The sequence below is a fragment of the Brienomyrus brachyistius genome, chromosome 9 (genome assembly GCF_023856365.1).
Source record: "Brienomyrus brachyistius isolate T26 chromosome 9, BBRACH_0.4, whole genome shotgun sequence".
Classification (NCBI taxonomy): domain Eukaryota; kingdom Metazoa; phylum Chordata; class Actinopteri; order Osteoglossiformes; family Mormyridae; genus Brienomyrus; species Brienomyrus brachyistius.
The window spans coordinates 13,978,249-13,993,059 of record NC_064541.1 but is presented as its reverse complement, the minus strand read 5'-3'; the positions used below and the strand labels follow the sequence as shown (position 1 = coordinate 13,993,059).

Here is a 14,811-nt window from a genome sequence, read left to right as displayed (position 1 = left end):
GCCGTGCAGCTTCAGGTGGGGATTGTGTGAGATGTTTGAGGGACCTTGGTAAGTTCTCAAAGTCCTGATCCGTCAGTGTGACATTTCATAAACAGGTGAAAAATTAGAGGAAAAGGCGATGAAATAGAACACCCGACCTGTGGGGGGGGGGCGCTCTTCCAGCTCTGCCCTGAGCGATGCTATGGGTCCCGGAAAGACCCCCCGTCATTGGCTGGCCCCCTCCAACATCTGAAGCTGCCGACAGTCCCAAAGTTGTTGTTATTTTTCTGTGTGGGAGGGGGGAAGCAGGAGGCGGAGGGAGCCGAGAACGCGACTCCTTGGAGACAAAGAGGGAGTCAGCGAGCGAGCTGTGTGGTGGAGCTGCTGCCTTTGAGCCTGTCAGCCTGCAACCAAAGAGCCGGATCTGTGTGACACATCTGTACAAAATCTCTGTCAGAGTTCCTGTCTGTCTTTATCTCTGGCCCAGGGGTCCCCGCTCCTCCGCGCCCGTCTCTCGCTCCGAATCGCTCCTGCTGTCTTTCTCCTCCTCTGCCCGTCGCTCTCTGGAGCTGCGGGCCTGACTCCCATGCTCAGATAAGCCAGAGAATTACACCCAGTGGGGGTCGGGAAGGGAGCATACGTGACCCACGGGCCCAGTGGGGGGCAGCCTCCTGTGAGTGTGCGCGTGACTCTGCAGCAGTGTCTCCTCCCCAGCCGGGCGCACTCAGGAGAACACGCCATGGGAACAGCCGCGGAACGGGAACTCTCTGCAAACACCGGCGTGCGGCGCGTGTGCGAGAGAGAGAGCGGGAGCGGCGGCGGTGACTCAGACGTGAGATCGGCCTTCGCTTTTTATCAGTGGCGGCCGGGGGAGGTTTTTATACAAAGAAACGGAACATGTACTTAGCCGCGTCATTGGACGCTGTTGGAAATGGACGGCTGGCGTATCCTAGCGACAACCTACACCCGAACAAGGGGACATTTGTCCTGTATGGCAGTGTGGCAGTCTGGTCTCCGGTCCAGCGTGGGTGTGGATGGCTCAGTGTCGATGTGGTGCCCTCTTTGGTGATGAGCGGAATCTCTGGGGGACGCCGCTGTGCTCTGTGGGCTGAGGACTCCGCATGCACCCGGCCCGGCAAAGGGGCCCGCTGTGCTCCGCGTGCCTGGCTGCCAGCACCAGGTCGCCACGACGACGGCAGCGGCTTTGTATAGAGGGACTGAGACCCGCTGGACATGTGGTCATGTGGGAGTGTAGCCATGAGAGCAAGCCCCTCTCTTATAGGAATGTCTTCAGCTGCTTAGAACTGGAAACTTCCAGAGTGCTGCTGCTGCTGGCTGGGTGTTTGGAGCTGGTCACAGCAGATCATAGTGGATGGTCAGGATAGGGAAGTCAGAATGGAGGTGTGGTCAGAAAAAGGCGGTCAGAATGGGGGTGTGGTCAGAGAAAGGCGGTCAGAATGGGGGTGTGGTCAGGGACAGGGAGTCAGAATGGGGGTGTGGTCAGAGAAAGGCCGTCAGAATGGGAGTGTGGTCAGGGACAGGCGGTCAGAATGGGGGTGTAGTCAGAGAAAGGCGGTCAGAATGGGGGTGTGGTCAGGGACAGGCGGTCAGAATGGGTGTGTGGTCAGAGAAAGGCGGTCAGAATGGGGGTGTGGTCAGGGACAGGCGGTCAGAATGGGTGTGTGGTCAGAGAAAGGCGGTCAGAATGGGGGTGTGGTCAGAGAAAGGCGGTCAGAATGGGGGTGTGGTCAGAGAAAGGCGGTCAGAATGGGGGTGTGGTCAGAGAAAGGCGGTCAGAATGGGGGTGTGGTCAGGGACAGGCGGTCAGAATGGGGGTGTGGTCAGAGAAAGGCGGTCAGAATGGGGGTGTGGTCAGGGACAGGCGGTCAGAATGGGGGTGTGGTCAGAGAAAGGCGGTCAGAATGGGGGTGTGGTCAGGGACAGGCGGTCAGAATGGGGGTGTGGTCAGAGAAAGGCGGTCAGAATGGGGGTGTGGTCAGAGAAAGGCGGTCAGAATGGGGGTGTGGTCAGGGACAGGCGGTCAGAATGGGGGTGTGGTCAGAGAAAGGCGGTCAGAATGGGGGTGTGGTCAGGGACAGGCGGTCAGAATGGGGGTGTGGTCAGGGACAGGTGGTCAGAATGGGTGTGTGGTCAGAGAAAGGCGGTCAGAATGGGGGTGTGGTCAGGGACAGGCGGTCAGAATGGGGGTGTAGTCAGAGAAAGGCGGTCAGAATGGGGGTGTGGTCAGGGACAGGCGGTCAGAATGGGTGTGTGGTCAGAGAAAGGCGGTCAGAATGGGGGTGTGGTCAGAGAAAGGCGGTCAGAATGGGGGTGTGGTCAGAGAAAGGCGGTCAGAATGGGGGTGTGGTCAGAGAAAGGCGGTCAGAATGGGGGTGTGGTCAGGGACAGGCGGTCAGAATGGGGGTGTGGTCAGAGACCGTAGATCAGAATGGGGGGTGTGGTTATCATGGTCATTATGGTGGAGTGTGGTCAGCGCTGCTCCCCCAGTATCGGTCAGCTCAGCGTTCAGCAGAAGCTTACTAAGCAGCCGTTAGCTAAGATCTCTCTTCCGAGACAAGGCTAAAGGAAGGGGTGGGGGGGGGGCTTGAATTACTTTTTCCAAGGAGATGTGAATTCTCCTGACTGTGCGCATCCCCCCCACCTCCTCCTCCTCCTCTCCAGCTCCCCACCCCTTTCCTAAGGGAGCAGCAGTCAGCACTTGCTGTCAAGCCAGAACTCTTCCCCCGGTCTGCGGAGGTCTGGGTGCTGGAGACTTAGCTCTGCAGCTCGTTCTTCTCATTTCGCTTCAGAATGCAGCTTTCCTCCGACCCAAACCGCTGGGTCCAGAGTAGGGTCTGCTCTGGTCTGGTGTGAGCAGAGGAGTGCGCATATCACTCTGCCAGGGAGTTTAGCTCTCGTCATTCATCACAGAATAAACCCCAAACCTGGATAGATGATCCCATTTTAAGCCGTGACTTGCTTTATGAATGTCCATATCGAGACCGATGAGGGTGTGTATACAGCCACGTATCTAACGAAGCGCTTAAGGGTTAATTGATATCACCTGAACCGTCTGTTAACCGGCATTCTCCTTACATTCTTGATCCTCTCAGTAAAAGTAGTTTATTCACATATTGTTTTCATAGTTACTTTACATTTAACTCGGCAGGCATCACCCAATTAAAATGTGCGCTTTGTCATTTCAGATTTGTCCAAAATAAAAACTCAGGCATTTTCCGCAAACTTCTGTCCTGCTACCTCCGTTTTTATTGTTGGGAAATAACTGGTACTGTGTGGGAGACTGCAGACACAAAGACAGGCAGTTGTGTTGAGGTGATTATACTTGCTGTGCCATGCGGTGTTTGAATAGAGGAAAGATCGTGTTTGAATTCAGTAGACCATACTAACTGTGCAGGGGGTTTGAATTTGCTCGCAGGAGTTGTACTTACACAAAAATATTCTGAAGGCAGAAGAAATAACGATTGGTTTCCGAGTGATAACAAATCAAATTGTAGAAGAGGTGGGTCAAAGCAACTAGAGGAGGCTGGGCCAAGGTATCTGATTGGTTGGTCCAGCCTCCTCTAGTTACTTTGACCCACGTCCTCCACAATCTGATTGGTTATCACTCGGAAACCAATCATTGTTCCTTCTGCTCACAGAACATTTTGTGTAAGTAAAACTCCCATGAGCTTTGAATATAGCAAAGATTGTATGAACTATGCAGGTGGTTTGAATTTAGAAAAGATTGTACTAACTGTGTCAGGGGCTGAATTTAGATGAGATTATATTAACTGTGCTGGGGGTTTGAATTTAGAAAAGATAGTGTTAAATGTGTCGAAGGGTTCAGTTTTTATGAGATCATACTAACTGTGCAGGGGGGTGTGAATTTAGAGGAGATCATACTAACTGCAGGGGGTGTGAGTTTAAAGAGATCATACTAACTGTGGAGGGGGGGGGTGTGAATTTAGAGGAGATCATACTAACTGGGGATTTAAAGGAGACCGCGATAACCATCTGTGCTATTTTAAGTTGTGACTTTTGGGAAGAATCCTCCTCTAATATATATCAATCACATGCGAAGTAGCACAGATGGCGAGATCTTCTCACGGCTCATTGAAAATGCGCCCGTAGATGAATTCTTTGAGGGCCACTAATACGAGACCCAGGCACTGCCTTTTGTGTGTGAAGTGGAGGAGATGTAGACATTTCCGTAGGCAGAAGTACTGGGGTATGAGTCCAAACGCTACGTCTTCATTGCCGTCATGCCCGCGGGCCTCTGCTTTGCTGCAGCTCTTTCCCAGATAAGCAGCCCTCACTGCTGTCGTGGATGGATTTGCCCCCCCCTTGGGACTCCGTGGCATTGTGTTACCCCAGATTCTGTTTACTGAAGGCATCCAGCTTGAGTTTGATGCAGTTCGACTTAAACTCCTTCCGTGGCATGGAACCTTAGGATTCTTTCACACCTAGATAATGCATGTTGTAATCTAAATTCCGATAAACCCACTCGTGCAGAAATCCATTTAAATACGACTTTATCCATGTGTCGTCCTCATTGCCATTAGCAGTTGGAATTTCTATTACTGAAACGGCCACAAACACATTTATAAATGTCACTTATGAGAAACATAATAACTGTGTTTTATTCAGTTTTTCATTTATATCAATTTGGTACATTTTAACTGGATATGACACTGCATTTGCAGATATTTGGATATATTTTTCATGAAACATATTGTCATGTACCGTACCAAAGCTGCGAAGGGCTTGTTTGCCATGACAACATTACACTAGACAGACCCAGTGCTGGATGGTGATGGGGACAGGCCACGGGGCGGTAGACGACAGCCCAGATCAGTTCACCAGGAGGATTCTCCTCTAATACCAGATTCAAACCCGTCTCCCACAGTGAAGACAGCAGCTGTAACCTTCCATCACCAGTGCAAGGCCTTCTGGTGAGGCCTCTGCCATCGCCACAAGTACAGAAGTGGTTTCGATTTAGTAACTAGCAGTGCAGAGTTTATGCGACATATAACATGAGTACCAGGGTGATTCTGCTGGGTACCTTAACCTGAGTTAGAAATCTGCTTGTTTCATTTTCCTATTTACAATCTCCAACGTGGCATTTTTGAGAGGCATCCCAACTGCTTGCCGTTCTTCCGCGTAAGATTGATAACACCCCCAGGACTGTGGCTGTTAACATTTTGTTAGTACCGGCAAAATCATTGATCAAACTCAGATTTCGCCTCTGTGAATTAATTATCTGGCCATCCTTCAGTGCCCGTTCCTGTCGCGGCGTGTTCAATATCACGTATCTCTAAGAAGAGTGCGCGCTGTCGAATGAATCGACATAAATTGACTTAGCTTTTTTTTTTATTTGAATAAACCTGGAGTATTTTCTTCTTGGTTCATCATGCCCTTCTGCCCTTATGTGAATGGCCGCACATTCAGTGCGAGCCATCGGGATGCGATGGATGTGTGTCAGGCTATCAAACTGAGCATGCTCAGAAGCCCGTCCTCTCTGCCCCCCCCACCAGGCACCATGTGATCTTGCAGGTGGCTCTTAAACCACCAGGCCTCTGGTGGTGCCTGATGTGCTGGGGGCACGTGGCTTAGAGACAGCAAGACGACCCTGGACTCGCTCAGCAGTGCCACCGTCTATAAGGTCACAGAGCGTGACTTTACATGACGTGGGCGAGGTCCCTCAGTCCTCAGCACGGCGTGACGTCCTCCCAGAGCCCCGCAGGAAGAGCGATAAAACAGGGCAAAGCCAACATTTTTTAACCTGGCGTGAATAAAACATGGGGCTCTTTAATCTGTAATGCAAAGTCTCCTGCGTCTAGTTTCATGCATTCCTACATTTTATTATATTTCATTATATTATTTTAATGCTTTGCTTTCCGGCAAGTTCTGCCTTGCTTCCACGGCCAGACGTCCTGTCAGTACGTAAAGCAACCAGAGCCGGTGTATGTACAGGCCCCTGGCAAGAGGCCGTACCAATACGACAGCGCCCACAGGGATCCACATCGAAGTATTTACAAGGTGAAATCCCACATGGTTATAGCATCTGGTTAAAAATACAAGCATCTGCTCCAAACAGACTTGATAACCATTTCTCCGGCATTAAATATGCCTCTGTTTTGTCGAGACCCACAATGATGGCAGATGTCACGCAACCCCCCCCCCCCCCCCCCCGCGTGCACGATAGACGAAATGCACGTTGATGCAGGCGGAGGTGACAGTGTCCTCTTTAATATTCCTCTTCCAACGAAATCTTAATCACCTCGAGATTTCACATTCCAGCTACACTTTGGTACGAGGGGTGGGGGGGGGCGAACGTCCGTCTCCAAAATCAGGTTTCTGTTCCGAAGCGGCCTGATTCAATCTCGAAAATCAATTCCGTCCGCTGGAAATTGGAGCCAGTGACTACAAATCAGACGCGACAGAGCGCTCACTTGAAAGGTACGTGTGAGGCACTGCCGCCCGGCTCCACGCCTACCTGTAGAGTTGGCGCGATGGACGAGGCTGGCCCATCTCAGGTGGACACCTATCCAGATGTCCCTCAGGGCAGTGTGAGTGGAAATGGGTTGCAGCCCCCCAACAGCGAGAGACTTATCTTTACACAAACATTATTTTCATCTGTGTGTCTTAACACCGCGGTGATCCCTCTGTGGCCAGCACTGTGAGCTGACTGGCTGTGTATCTGATGGGCGGTCTGCGATATCGCTCCATCCGTGCTGGATGTAATATCGCGGGCAGCCTGGTGGGCTCGTGGCGAATGACCGGCAGAGCGACGGTTGCCGTGGGGCTGTTCGGTGGAGGCAGAGCGGCAGAATTAATGGGATCAGACAGGAGAGTAGAAGGATCTGTGTCCCGGTGAGGCATTAATCCCCACCCCAAGCTCCAAGCACCCGGGGGTCTTGGGCTATGAGAGCATCTGCACATGTCCGATTGGCACTCTTGGGGCAGTAGTGTTCCCTGCCCTTCCCATGCCACTGTTCTTTTCCTCTTTTCTCCTTTCCGTATCTCCCTTCCCCAGAATTTACCTCTTTCTTCTCGCTGATCAGATTACATTGTCGAGGAACTCAAGATGATCAGATTCAAAGGTGTGCACACTCGGTGACGTTTTTAATGGGGGGGGGGGGGGGGGTGACTGGGGGAAAGGGAAGGGGTGAGAGATTAAGCTCCACTGATGGTTTCAGCAGAGTGGGAAAGGATTCCTGAGGATCCAGAGGATTGCAGTGTGAGATGGGGGGGGGGGGGGGTTACAGGGGATAGGGCAGTGGAAGATGTGATGGTGATGTGGTGACTGACACCAGTCCCGCCCACTCCGCAGCCTGTCTGTCGCGCAGTGATTAATGTCCTCTGGTGCAGGATGTAGCTACTAGCTGGAAGATTCTGAGAAGGTCAAACTCAGAGGCTCAGGGCTTCACAAAAGGCATGACTGAGCCCCTGAAAAACTCTACCCCCCGCCTTCTCTGAATCAAAGAACCTGTGAACAAGAGAACCAATCAGAGCCAGGGGGCGTGTCCTTTACCAAGTAGGACATACGGAAATCTCTCTGTGTGTGTCACAGTGACACCAAGGATGATCACAGGGGTGTGAAAATGGGGGCTGGCCTTCTGTACTGGTGACCTTCACGGCCCATCAGGTAACATACCTTCATGTCCGCAGGGTGCAGGGAGGGGTTACTCCAGTCCAGCATGTGTCGCACCTGTGGACCATAGCCAAAGTTTTTCCAAACATAGATCGCAAATGTGTCTCCCAAGCAGCGTCACAAACTTTCTACTACATCGCATTAATGTATCATGGTGGTGCTCACCCCTGCCCTCCCTGGGGGGGGCAGCGTTGTGCTAATGTAATGTTGGCCGGCCAGGCTACGCTGCAGCAGACGCTATGATTGCAGCTCCTTGCAAATGCTCCACTCTGGTGCGCTGCCTCTCACACACACATACACTCTGGACACATTTACTCCCAGTCTTCTAACTACTGCTTTATCAGATGTGACGTAGTTTGAGGCGCAATAAAAAGAAGAAGGACTCTTAATTTAGCAGAGCGCCCCCAGTCACATGGTGCGCTGACTCATGGCTTTTTACCCGATGACGCCGTCTCCGACACAGAACCTGCTCGGATCGGATGCCCAGCTGGTCCCCCCCCGCCCCCCGTCCCGCGTTAGACTCCCCCCCCACCTCGCCGAGGCCCTTGCAGGCCCGTCCTGACAGCCGTCTCCAAAGCGGTCCGTCCGGTAGATGGGGGAGTTGGTGGGAGACCCAGCAGTGACACGGAGCAGCGCTTGGCTGACGGCACGAGGGCACAGATTGGCTCCTGGTGGAGAGCACCTGCTCCTCCGTGCCGCCGTTGGCACAGAGCGAGGGGGGCGTGTTCCTGGTCACTGCGTGTGCGAGGGGTGTGTGTGTGTGACAGTGCAGGATTATCTGTATGTGTGCCGGTCTGGGATTCTGTGTGTGCAAGGGTGTGGGATCCTGTGTGTGTGTGAGGGTTTCTGTGTGTGTGTGTGTGTGTGTGTGAGGCTGTGGGATCCTGTGTGTGTGTGAGGGTGTGACTCCGCGTGTGCATATGCGTTAGGTTTGTTTGCACACATGGGGGGGTGATCTGTACCCGTCCCCCCCCTTCCCCACCGCTGTCCCTTCATTTCACGCTCCAGTGGCTTCCCATGAATCCTCTTCCCCCGGCTCATTATCGGCGCTGTTCAGTGAGCGTGTGCAGGGGCGCACACTAGCCGGGGGGAGCACGCATCATTCAGATACGGCGTGGGTCAGCTGTACACCGTGTGTCTGCTTGCATTTTTACTGCATCACGTCAACAACCAAGAAAATGGCAAAACACGCCCCCCCCGACAAGAACTGGAAGCATGCGTCAGACCCTTTAGTGTGTCGCTTTGACTCTGTTGTTCCTTCTCATCCGCTGCAGGGCTGAGCACAAGTGGCGCCGAATTCGGACACCTGCCGGATAACATCACAGTGAGCGAGGGAGAGAGCGTCATCCTGAGGTGGGCCCCAAACCAGCCGCTCCCGACAGCCCCCTCCCAGACAGCTTCGTTAGCCTCTTCCCTATTAAACATTAATTTTGCTCCTGCTTAAGTATCGCCATGTCGACCCCTGCTGTGATCGGCTGTATTTGCTGTCTGTCAAGTAGTCTGTTATTTAGCCCCCAACCAGGCACTGTGCCATCGCCGGGCCTGGCGTCACAGAGCTGCTCTCCTCCAAACAAGTGACACCCTGCCAAAAGCAGGCTCCGCCCCCCATCTTATGATTTCTTTGAACTCACCATGACTTGGCCTGCAGTAATAATGAGTGTTGTTGTGTGTAGTGCCGTCAGTGGTTCACTGGGGACCTCTAGTGGAGCAGGTGGATACTGCAGGACGGTCGGACCCTCGTTTCATATGCACCTGAATGCGGTGGATGTGACATGAAAGAACAAGCTAATCAGGGGCACCACTAGAGATTTTGGGCCCCAAGAAAGCATATCATATTGGACCCCCAACCCAGACTAATCCAATAATGTTCTAAATTTTTTAGGGCCCCTCATCCTAACTTCTCATCTTTCATGGTACCCCTGAAGCAAATCCAGCAAATTACCTATCCTCCACCCCCCCGGGTCCTGTCCCCTGCCGGTTTTATCAGTTCTGAATGATGTCGGTCATTGAACAGTGACCACAGATATTCAAAACATGTGAACAGAAAGACTTCATGGCCATAAACACTGCATAATAAAAAAAAAATAGTTTCCTTTCCCCTGAAAATAATGTGGGGTGCCCACCAAGCTCACATGGCAAACCACTGTATTTTAAGGGTTCAGTGGCAGAATGAATGATCTGCCTCATCTCCTTCCCCAACTGAAATCCTGCTCAAGGTGTAAAATCGACGATGAGGTCACCAAAAAGGCCTGGCTCAACCGCTCCAACATCTTGTTCACGGGGACGGACAAGTGGTCGCTGGATCCGCGTGTTTCCCTGGTGAACAGCAACGACAGCGACTTCTCCATCCAGATCAAGCGTGTGGCGGTGGCGGATGAAGGCCCTTACACCTGCAGCTTCCAGGCCCGCAACCAGCCCCGCACCGCCCATGTCTACCTAATCGTCCAAGGTGAGGGGTGAGGGGGGCGTGGCCATGGGCTGTCCGTCATCAGCCGGACCCCGCCCACACCATTTGGAGCAGGCGTTTCCTAGTTCATGGATTCCCAAACTTTTCAGCCCATGGTCCACAAAATAACTTGGGACACCCCCCCATTTTGCTGACTACAGGGGGAGTTCCTCTCTGTAGGTTCATGGCAGTTGATCAATTGTGGTTACAGTTAACATGGAATATTTCTAATGTTTTAAATATTTTATAAACATAATTCTATATTCTGGAAATCATGTCGCGAGCCCTGGCTCTGTCCTACTTAAATATGCTACCAAGCACTGATCCTGGATCAGCTCTAGTCCTAACCACATTTTACAATGTTTTATGGTCAGTGTGAAAGCTACAAAGAGGCAGAAGACTCTGAGGTTGAGGAGACTGCAGAAGGTCGTGGTTGGGGGGTGTTTGATGCCGGGACACGATACACCGCCTGCCGAAATGAGTAATCGCTAGTGTAGGCCCCGGGTGGGGTCGATCGCCAAGGCAATAGCGGTGCCAGCGAGAGACCGGCTGCTGTTCACCGATGTGATTTATTGGTGTCCAACTGACTGCCTGATAAATTGGCCTGTGTGCGTGTCGGCTGTCAGGGAGAGAGAAGATCACCTGTAATCTGGCAATCGATACCTCAGCATTATTCAGCATTACTACACGGAACCTCACCAAGAAAGGCATGCGGGCAGGAGAAAGTGAAATGGAGAAGGCAGCCATCTCTATGTGTTGAGTAGCCCCACCAAACTCTGGATATCAAGTGTGTGGTGGTTTTGTTTTGAGCTAGTGCAACGCGGCACTTCGCCAGCTCATTGCTGTCTTTACACACTACGGTGCACATGACATCAGACAGGAGCGCTGATTGGACCGCAAGACATGTCACATCAAATTTGGTCAACCAATAGGAAACCTTTGTAAGAGGGACTCGAGAGGAGGCAGATGAGGGAGGCACACCTGAAGGGGAAAATTCTGTGTACTGACAGAGACACTCAGGGCCCAGGGGCTGTTTGCAGTTCGGCTTGAGATTCACCGCGAATGTCTGCTTTTAGGAAATTTGTAATGAGCAAGTAATGCTGTGCAAATTCTTCTCTCTCCATATTACTGTGGAGGACTGTTTTTAAAGTGATACCAAAAGAAATAGGGTTTTTTTCTAAATAAAAGAGGATTATGGGAGGAAAAAAAGTTAATTGACTATTAAAATTCAAGTTATCTTTTTCTGTAATGGAAAATACATTGTTCTGTGTCTGGAATGCTGAGCTAAATAAATGACAGTGTAACTGTAATTTGGAGACGGCCCAGACTTTACAAGTTTCCGTGTCCCCTGTACTAAGCACCTGAGAGTGACCTGTGCAGAACAGGGGGCTCTCCAAGGTGACCTGGCCCACAGCGGTCATGGGTTCCCCTCTGTCCTGTGTTGCAGTGCCGGCCCGGATCGTGAACATTTCAGGGGACGTGACAGTCAACGAAGGCAGCAACGTGAACCTCTTTTGCCTGGCGGTTGGGCGGCCGGAGCCCACGGTCACCTGGAAGGACTTCAAATGTGAGTGACCCCCAGCCTGTAAAATTACACCGTCCGTGAAAATCCCCCAGCCCACCTCCGCTGGTGTCGCCGAAACAGCACCAGTAATCTGGGTCATCTTTAGAACAGTAATTACAGTTGTGAAGACTGCGAATTACCACGAAACATGTAATAATTAAGCATTATCAGAAAACATCATAACATGACTGTTTGCTTTAATAACAGGCACTCAGGCTGAGTACACCTATTGGGTTGCTTACTGGAACCATTACAGCATGCTGTCTTTCTCTGGGGGGCCAGGATTATGGACTAATCTCGTAATACAATAAATGTCAAAAACACCGCCCACTCTAATGATGACTGAACTGACCCCAATACTCATCTCACACTACTAATCCTACAGTGTATCTAATATCAATCCTCCATCTGCTGTCATGCAGTCTAATCCCATAATGAACACAGCACTCGGACACTGATTACTAATCCCACAGCAAATCTAATCTCATCTAGACTCACCCCATAATGCACGACACTCTCACACTGACTACTAATCCCGCAGTGCATCTGTTGTCATACAGGTTAATCCCATAACACGCATTAAACATTCACACTGACTACTAGCCCTGCGATGCATCCACTGACATGCAGACTAATCCCATAATGAACACAGCACCCGGGCACTGACTACTAATCCCACTGTGCACCTGGCCCCATGGTGACTAATCCCACAGCACACTTGACACAAACACTACGCACTCTTACACTGACTAATAATCCCACAATGCATCTGTTCTCATGCAGACTAATCCCATGGTGCACCTGTCACTGTGGTATGTTGAATAATCTCATACATTTACTCATTTAGTGGACACTTTTGTCCAAAGTGACATACAAGTGAGGATCAGAGAGCAGGGTCAGTGTCCCTGCAGCAGTTGGGGTTAAGGATCTTGCTCAAGGGCCCAAGTGTGACATCACTCTGCTGGCCTCAGGATCCAAACCAACGACCTTCTGATCACAGTCACAGAGTCCAAAAACCAGAGCCACACTTTGCCACCATAATGGTTAGATATCAATGCCCCATCACACTGACTGATCCCATAATGCAATTAACACTAACGCTCCATCTGCCATCTTTCTGCCCACTCTAACACAGAATAATCCCATAATGCATCTGTCCTCACACAGACTAATCCCACAATGCACCTGGGAGTAACAAGCCATCCTCATTTGCTCTGACGAATTTTAAAATGCACCCAATATTACTCCACCCACTCTCGCACTGACTAATCCCACAATGCACCAGTTCTACCCATAAGTACCCCCCCCCCATCCCAGCCCACCGCGGGCGCATGCTTTATTGCGTGACCGTTCTGCAGTGCAGCACCGTCTGGATGCTCTCCAGTGCCGCCAGGGAGAGCTCTGTGATCCGTAACACTCCTGTGTTCTCATATTGCCGTAATGCCGGGATACGAGGCTGTCAGCTGGCATTAGATTCTGATTGTGCCCCCCCACCACCACCACCACCACCAGCGAGTCTGTGCATCGGCAAAGAGGACTGAACACACACTCTGACAGCCTGAACACCTAGTGGCCAGAAACAGGAACCCCGGTGGCCGCTAGTTGCTCCCAGCGTGGACGGCAATGCAGGCGTGACCGCTGAAGCTGCCGGCTTTTCTGCGCTCGTTTCCCGGCTGACTAAGCCGTGTCCCCCCCCCCGTAGTGAGGGGGGGGGGGAGTGTGTTTTCTGTCTGCTCCTCAGAGCTTTCCGGCTAATGAGATGAGCGATCGCCGCGCCGGTTTCTGTGTGCGCGTTAAGATTCCGCCCCCGTGTACTGCTGCGTCGGATCTACCGTGTCGCTCCCGGGTCTCATGCCACGGAGACCGCGCACATGGCAGGTTGGCCCCAGGGATATGGTGGGCAGAGGATACACTGGCAGTTTTAGGGCAGCCGACGCTTTACAGGGGCTGTTGGATACATAAAATTATATGCTAAATTTTGTCAAAGGGCCCAGAATTTTTAGCTATACCCCTGGGGTGAGCCCATGATCCTCAAAGGAGATTAAGCTTCCCGGGCCCTGCGTGCCGGGGTCACGTGGCTGCATCATGACTCAGAGCCTTGTTTGATGGATCATCTCCCTTTTTAAAGAGCACGGCGATACATCTTCTATCTGACGGTCCTTGAGGCATTGCACTACCCCCTGTCAGCCAATTGCATACCAGTGCACCGTGAGCTTCAGCAGCATAGTCCTCTACCTGATCCTGATTGGCCGACGGCGCCGTGACATCACAGGCAGCCCCCCTGAGCTGTCCCTGCCGTCTCTGTAGATGACCTGCTGAGCGAAGGCGAGTTCCTCGACATCACAGAGATCAAGCGGCACCAGGCGGAGGAGTTTGAGTGCATCACCAACAATGGCGTGGCCCCACCCGATACCCGCCGTGTCCGGGTTACCGTCAACTGTGAGTTCCTCCCAAAATGTACCATGGGGGGTGGGGGGTGGTCATCAGCTGCTGATTGTGCTCTGATTGGGCTCTGGTCTTGCCAGGGTCTCGCTCCTCTGAAGCGTCTGTCCTCTTTCAGACCCGCCCACGATCACAGACGTGAAGAACATGCCGGCACAGCTGGGCAAGGCGGCCATCTTGCGCTGTGAGGCCATGGCAGTGCCCACTGCCACCTTCGAGTGGTACAGAGACGACCGCAGGTAGGCCCTTGGCACCAGCTCTCTGGAAGACCCAGCTGGCCCCTGCGGCCTTCCCCACATACGCTCGGTTCTCTCACTGTTGCTAAGTGGCACTCTCTGCCAGCCACCCCCCCCCCCCCAAACCCGCCGCTCTGCTTTGAGAGTCTCACTCTTTCCGCTGAGCAGTTCACACACCGCAGAGCCGGCCTGCTGGGAAGGTGCCCTAAATATGTTTCGCAGTCAATGCACTTAACACATGCCATGTCCCCTCGTGGCACCGTGCCAGGTGTTTGACTTTATAGGTGTATTTTCTTTTTTTTTGGAGCCCATTTTCCCCGAGACCTTAGTGGCTTGCTGTCCCTAAACATGCCGAAAGGGGAAACAGCATCCGCATTGTGGTCCTGGCGAATGGCTTGCCTGCGTCTGCCAGGCCTGCAGGTCGGCCATGCACGTCCGTGTCTACCTGATGTGGCTTTGCCCCCCCCCCCCCCCCCATCCCCATCCCCAG

The 14,811-nt window shown here is 52.3% G+C and overlaps 1 protein-coding gene across 1 annotated transcript in view; it reads left to right on the top strand.

Moving 5' to 3' along the window:
• iglon5 (IgLON family member 5) overlaps positions 1-14,811 on the top strand; it is a 50,780-nt gene that overhangs the window by 34,839 nt on the left and 1,130 nt on the right. Inside the window, 5 exon segments of the mRNA XM_049026526.1 lie at positions 8,908-8,986; positions 9,850-10,082; positions 11,527-11,646; positions 13,951-14,082; positions 14,204-14,324. Coding sequence (XP_048882483.1) covers positions 8,908-8,986; positions 9,850-10,082; positions 11,527-11,646; positions 13,951-14,082; positions 14,204-14,324 — 685 coding nt within the window.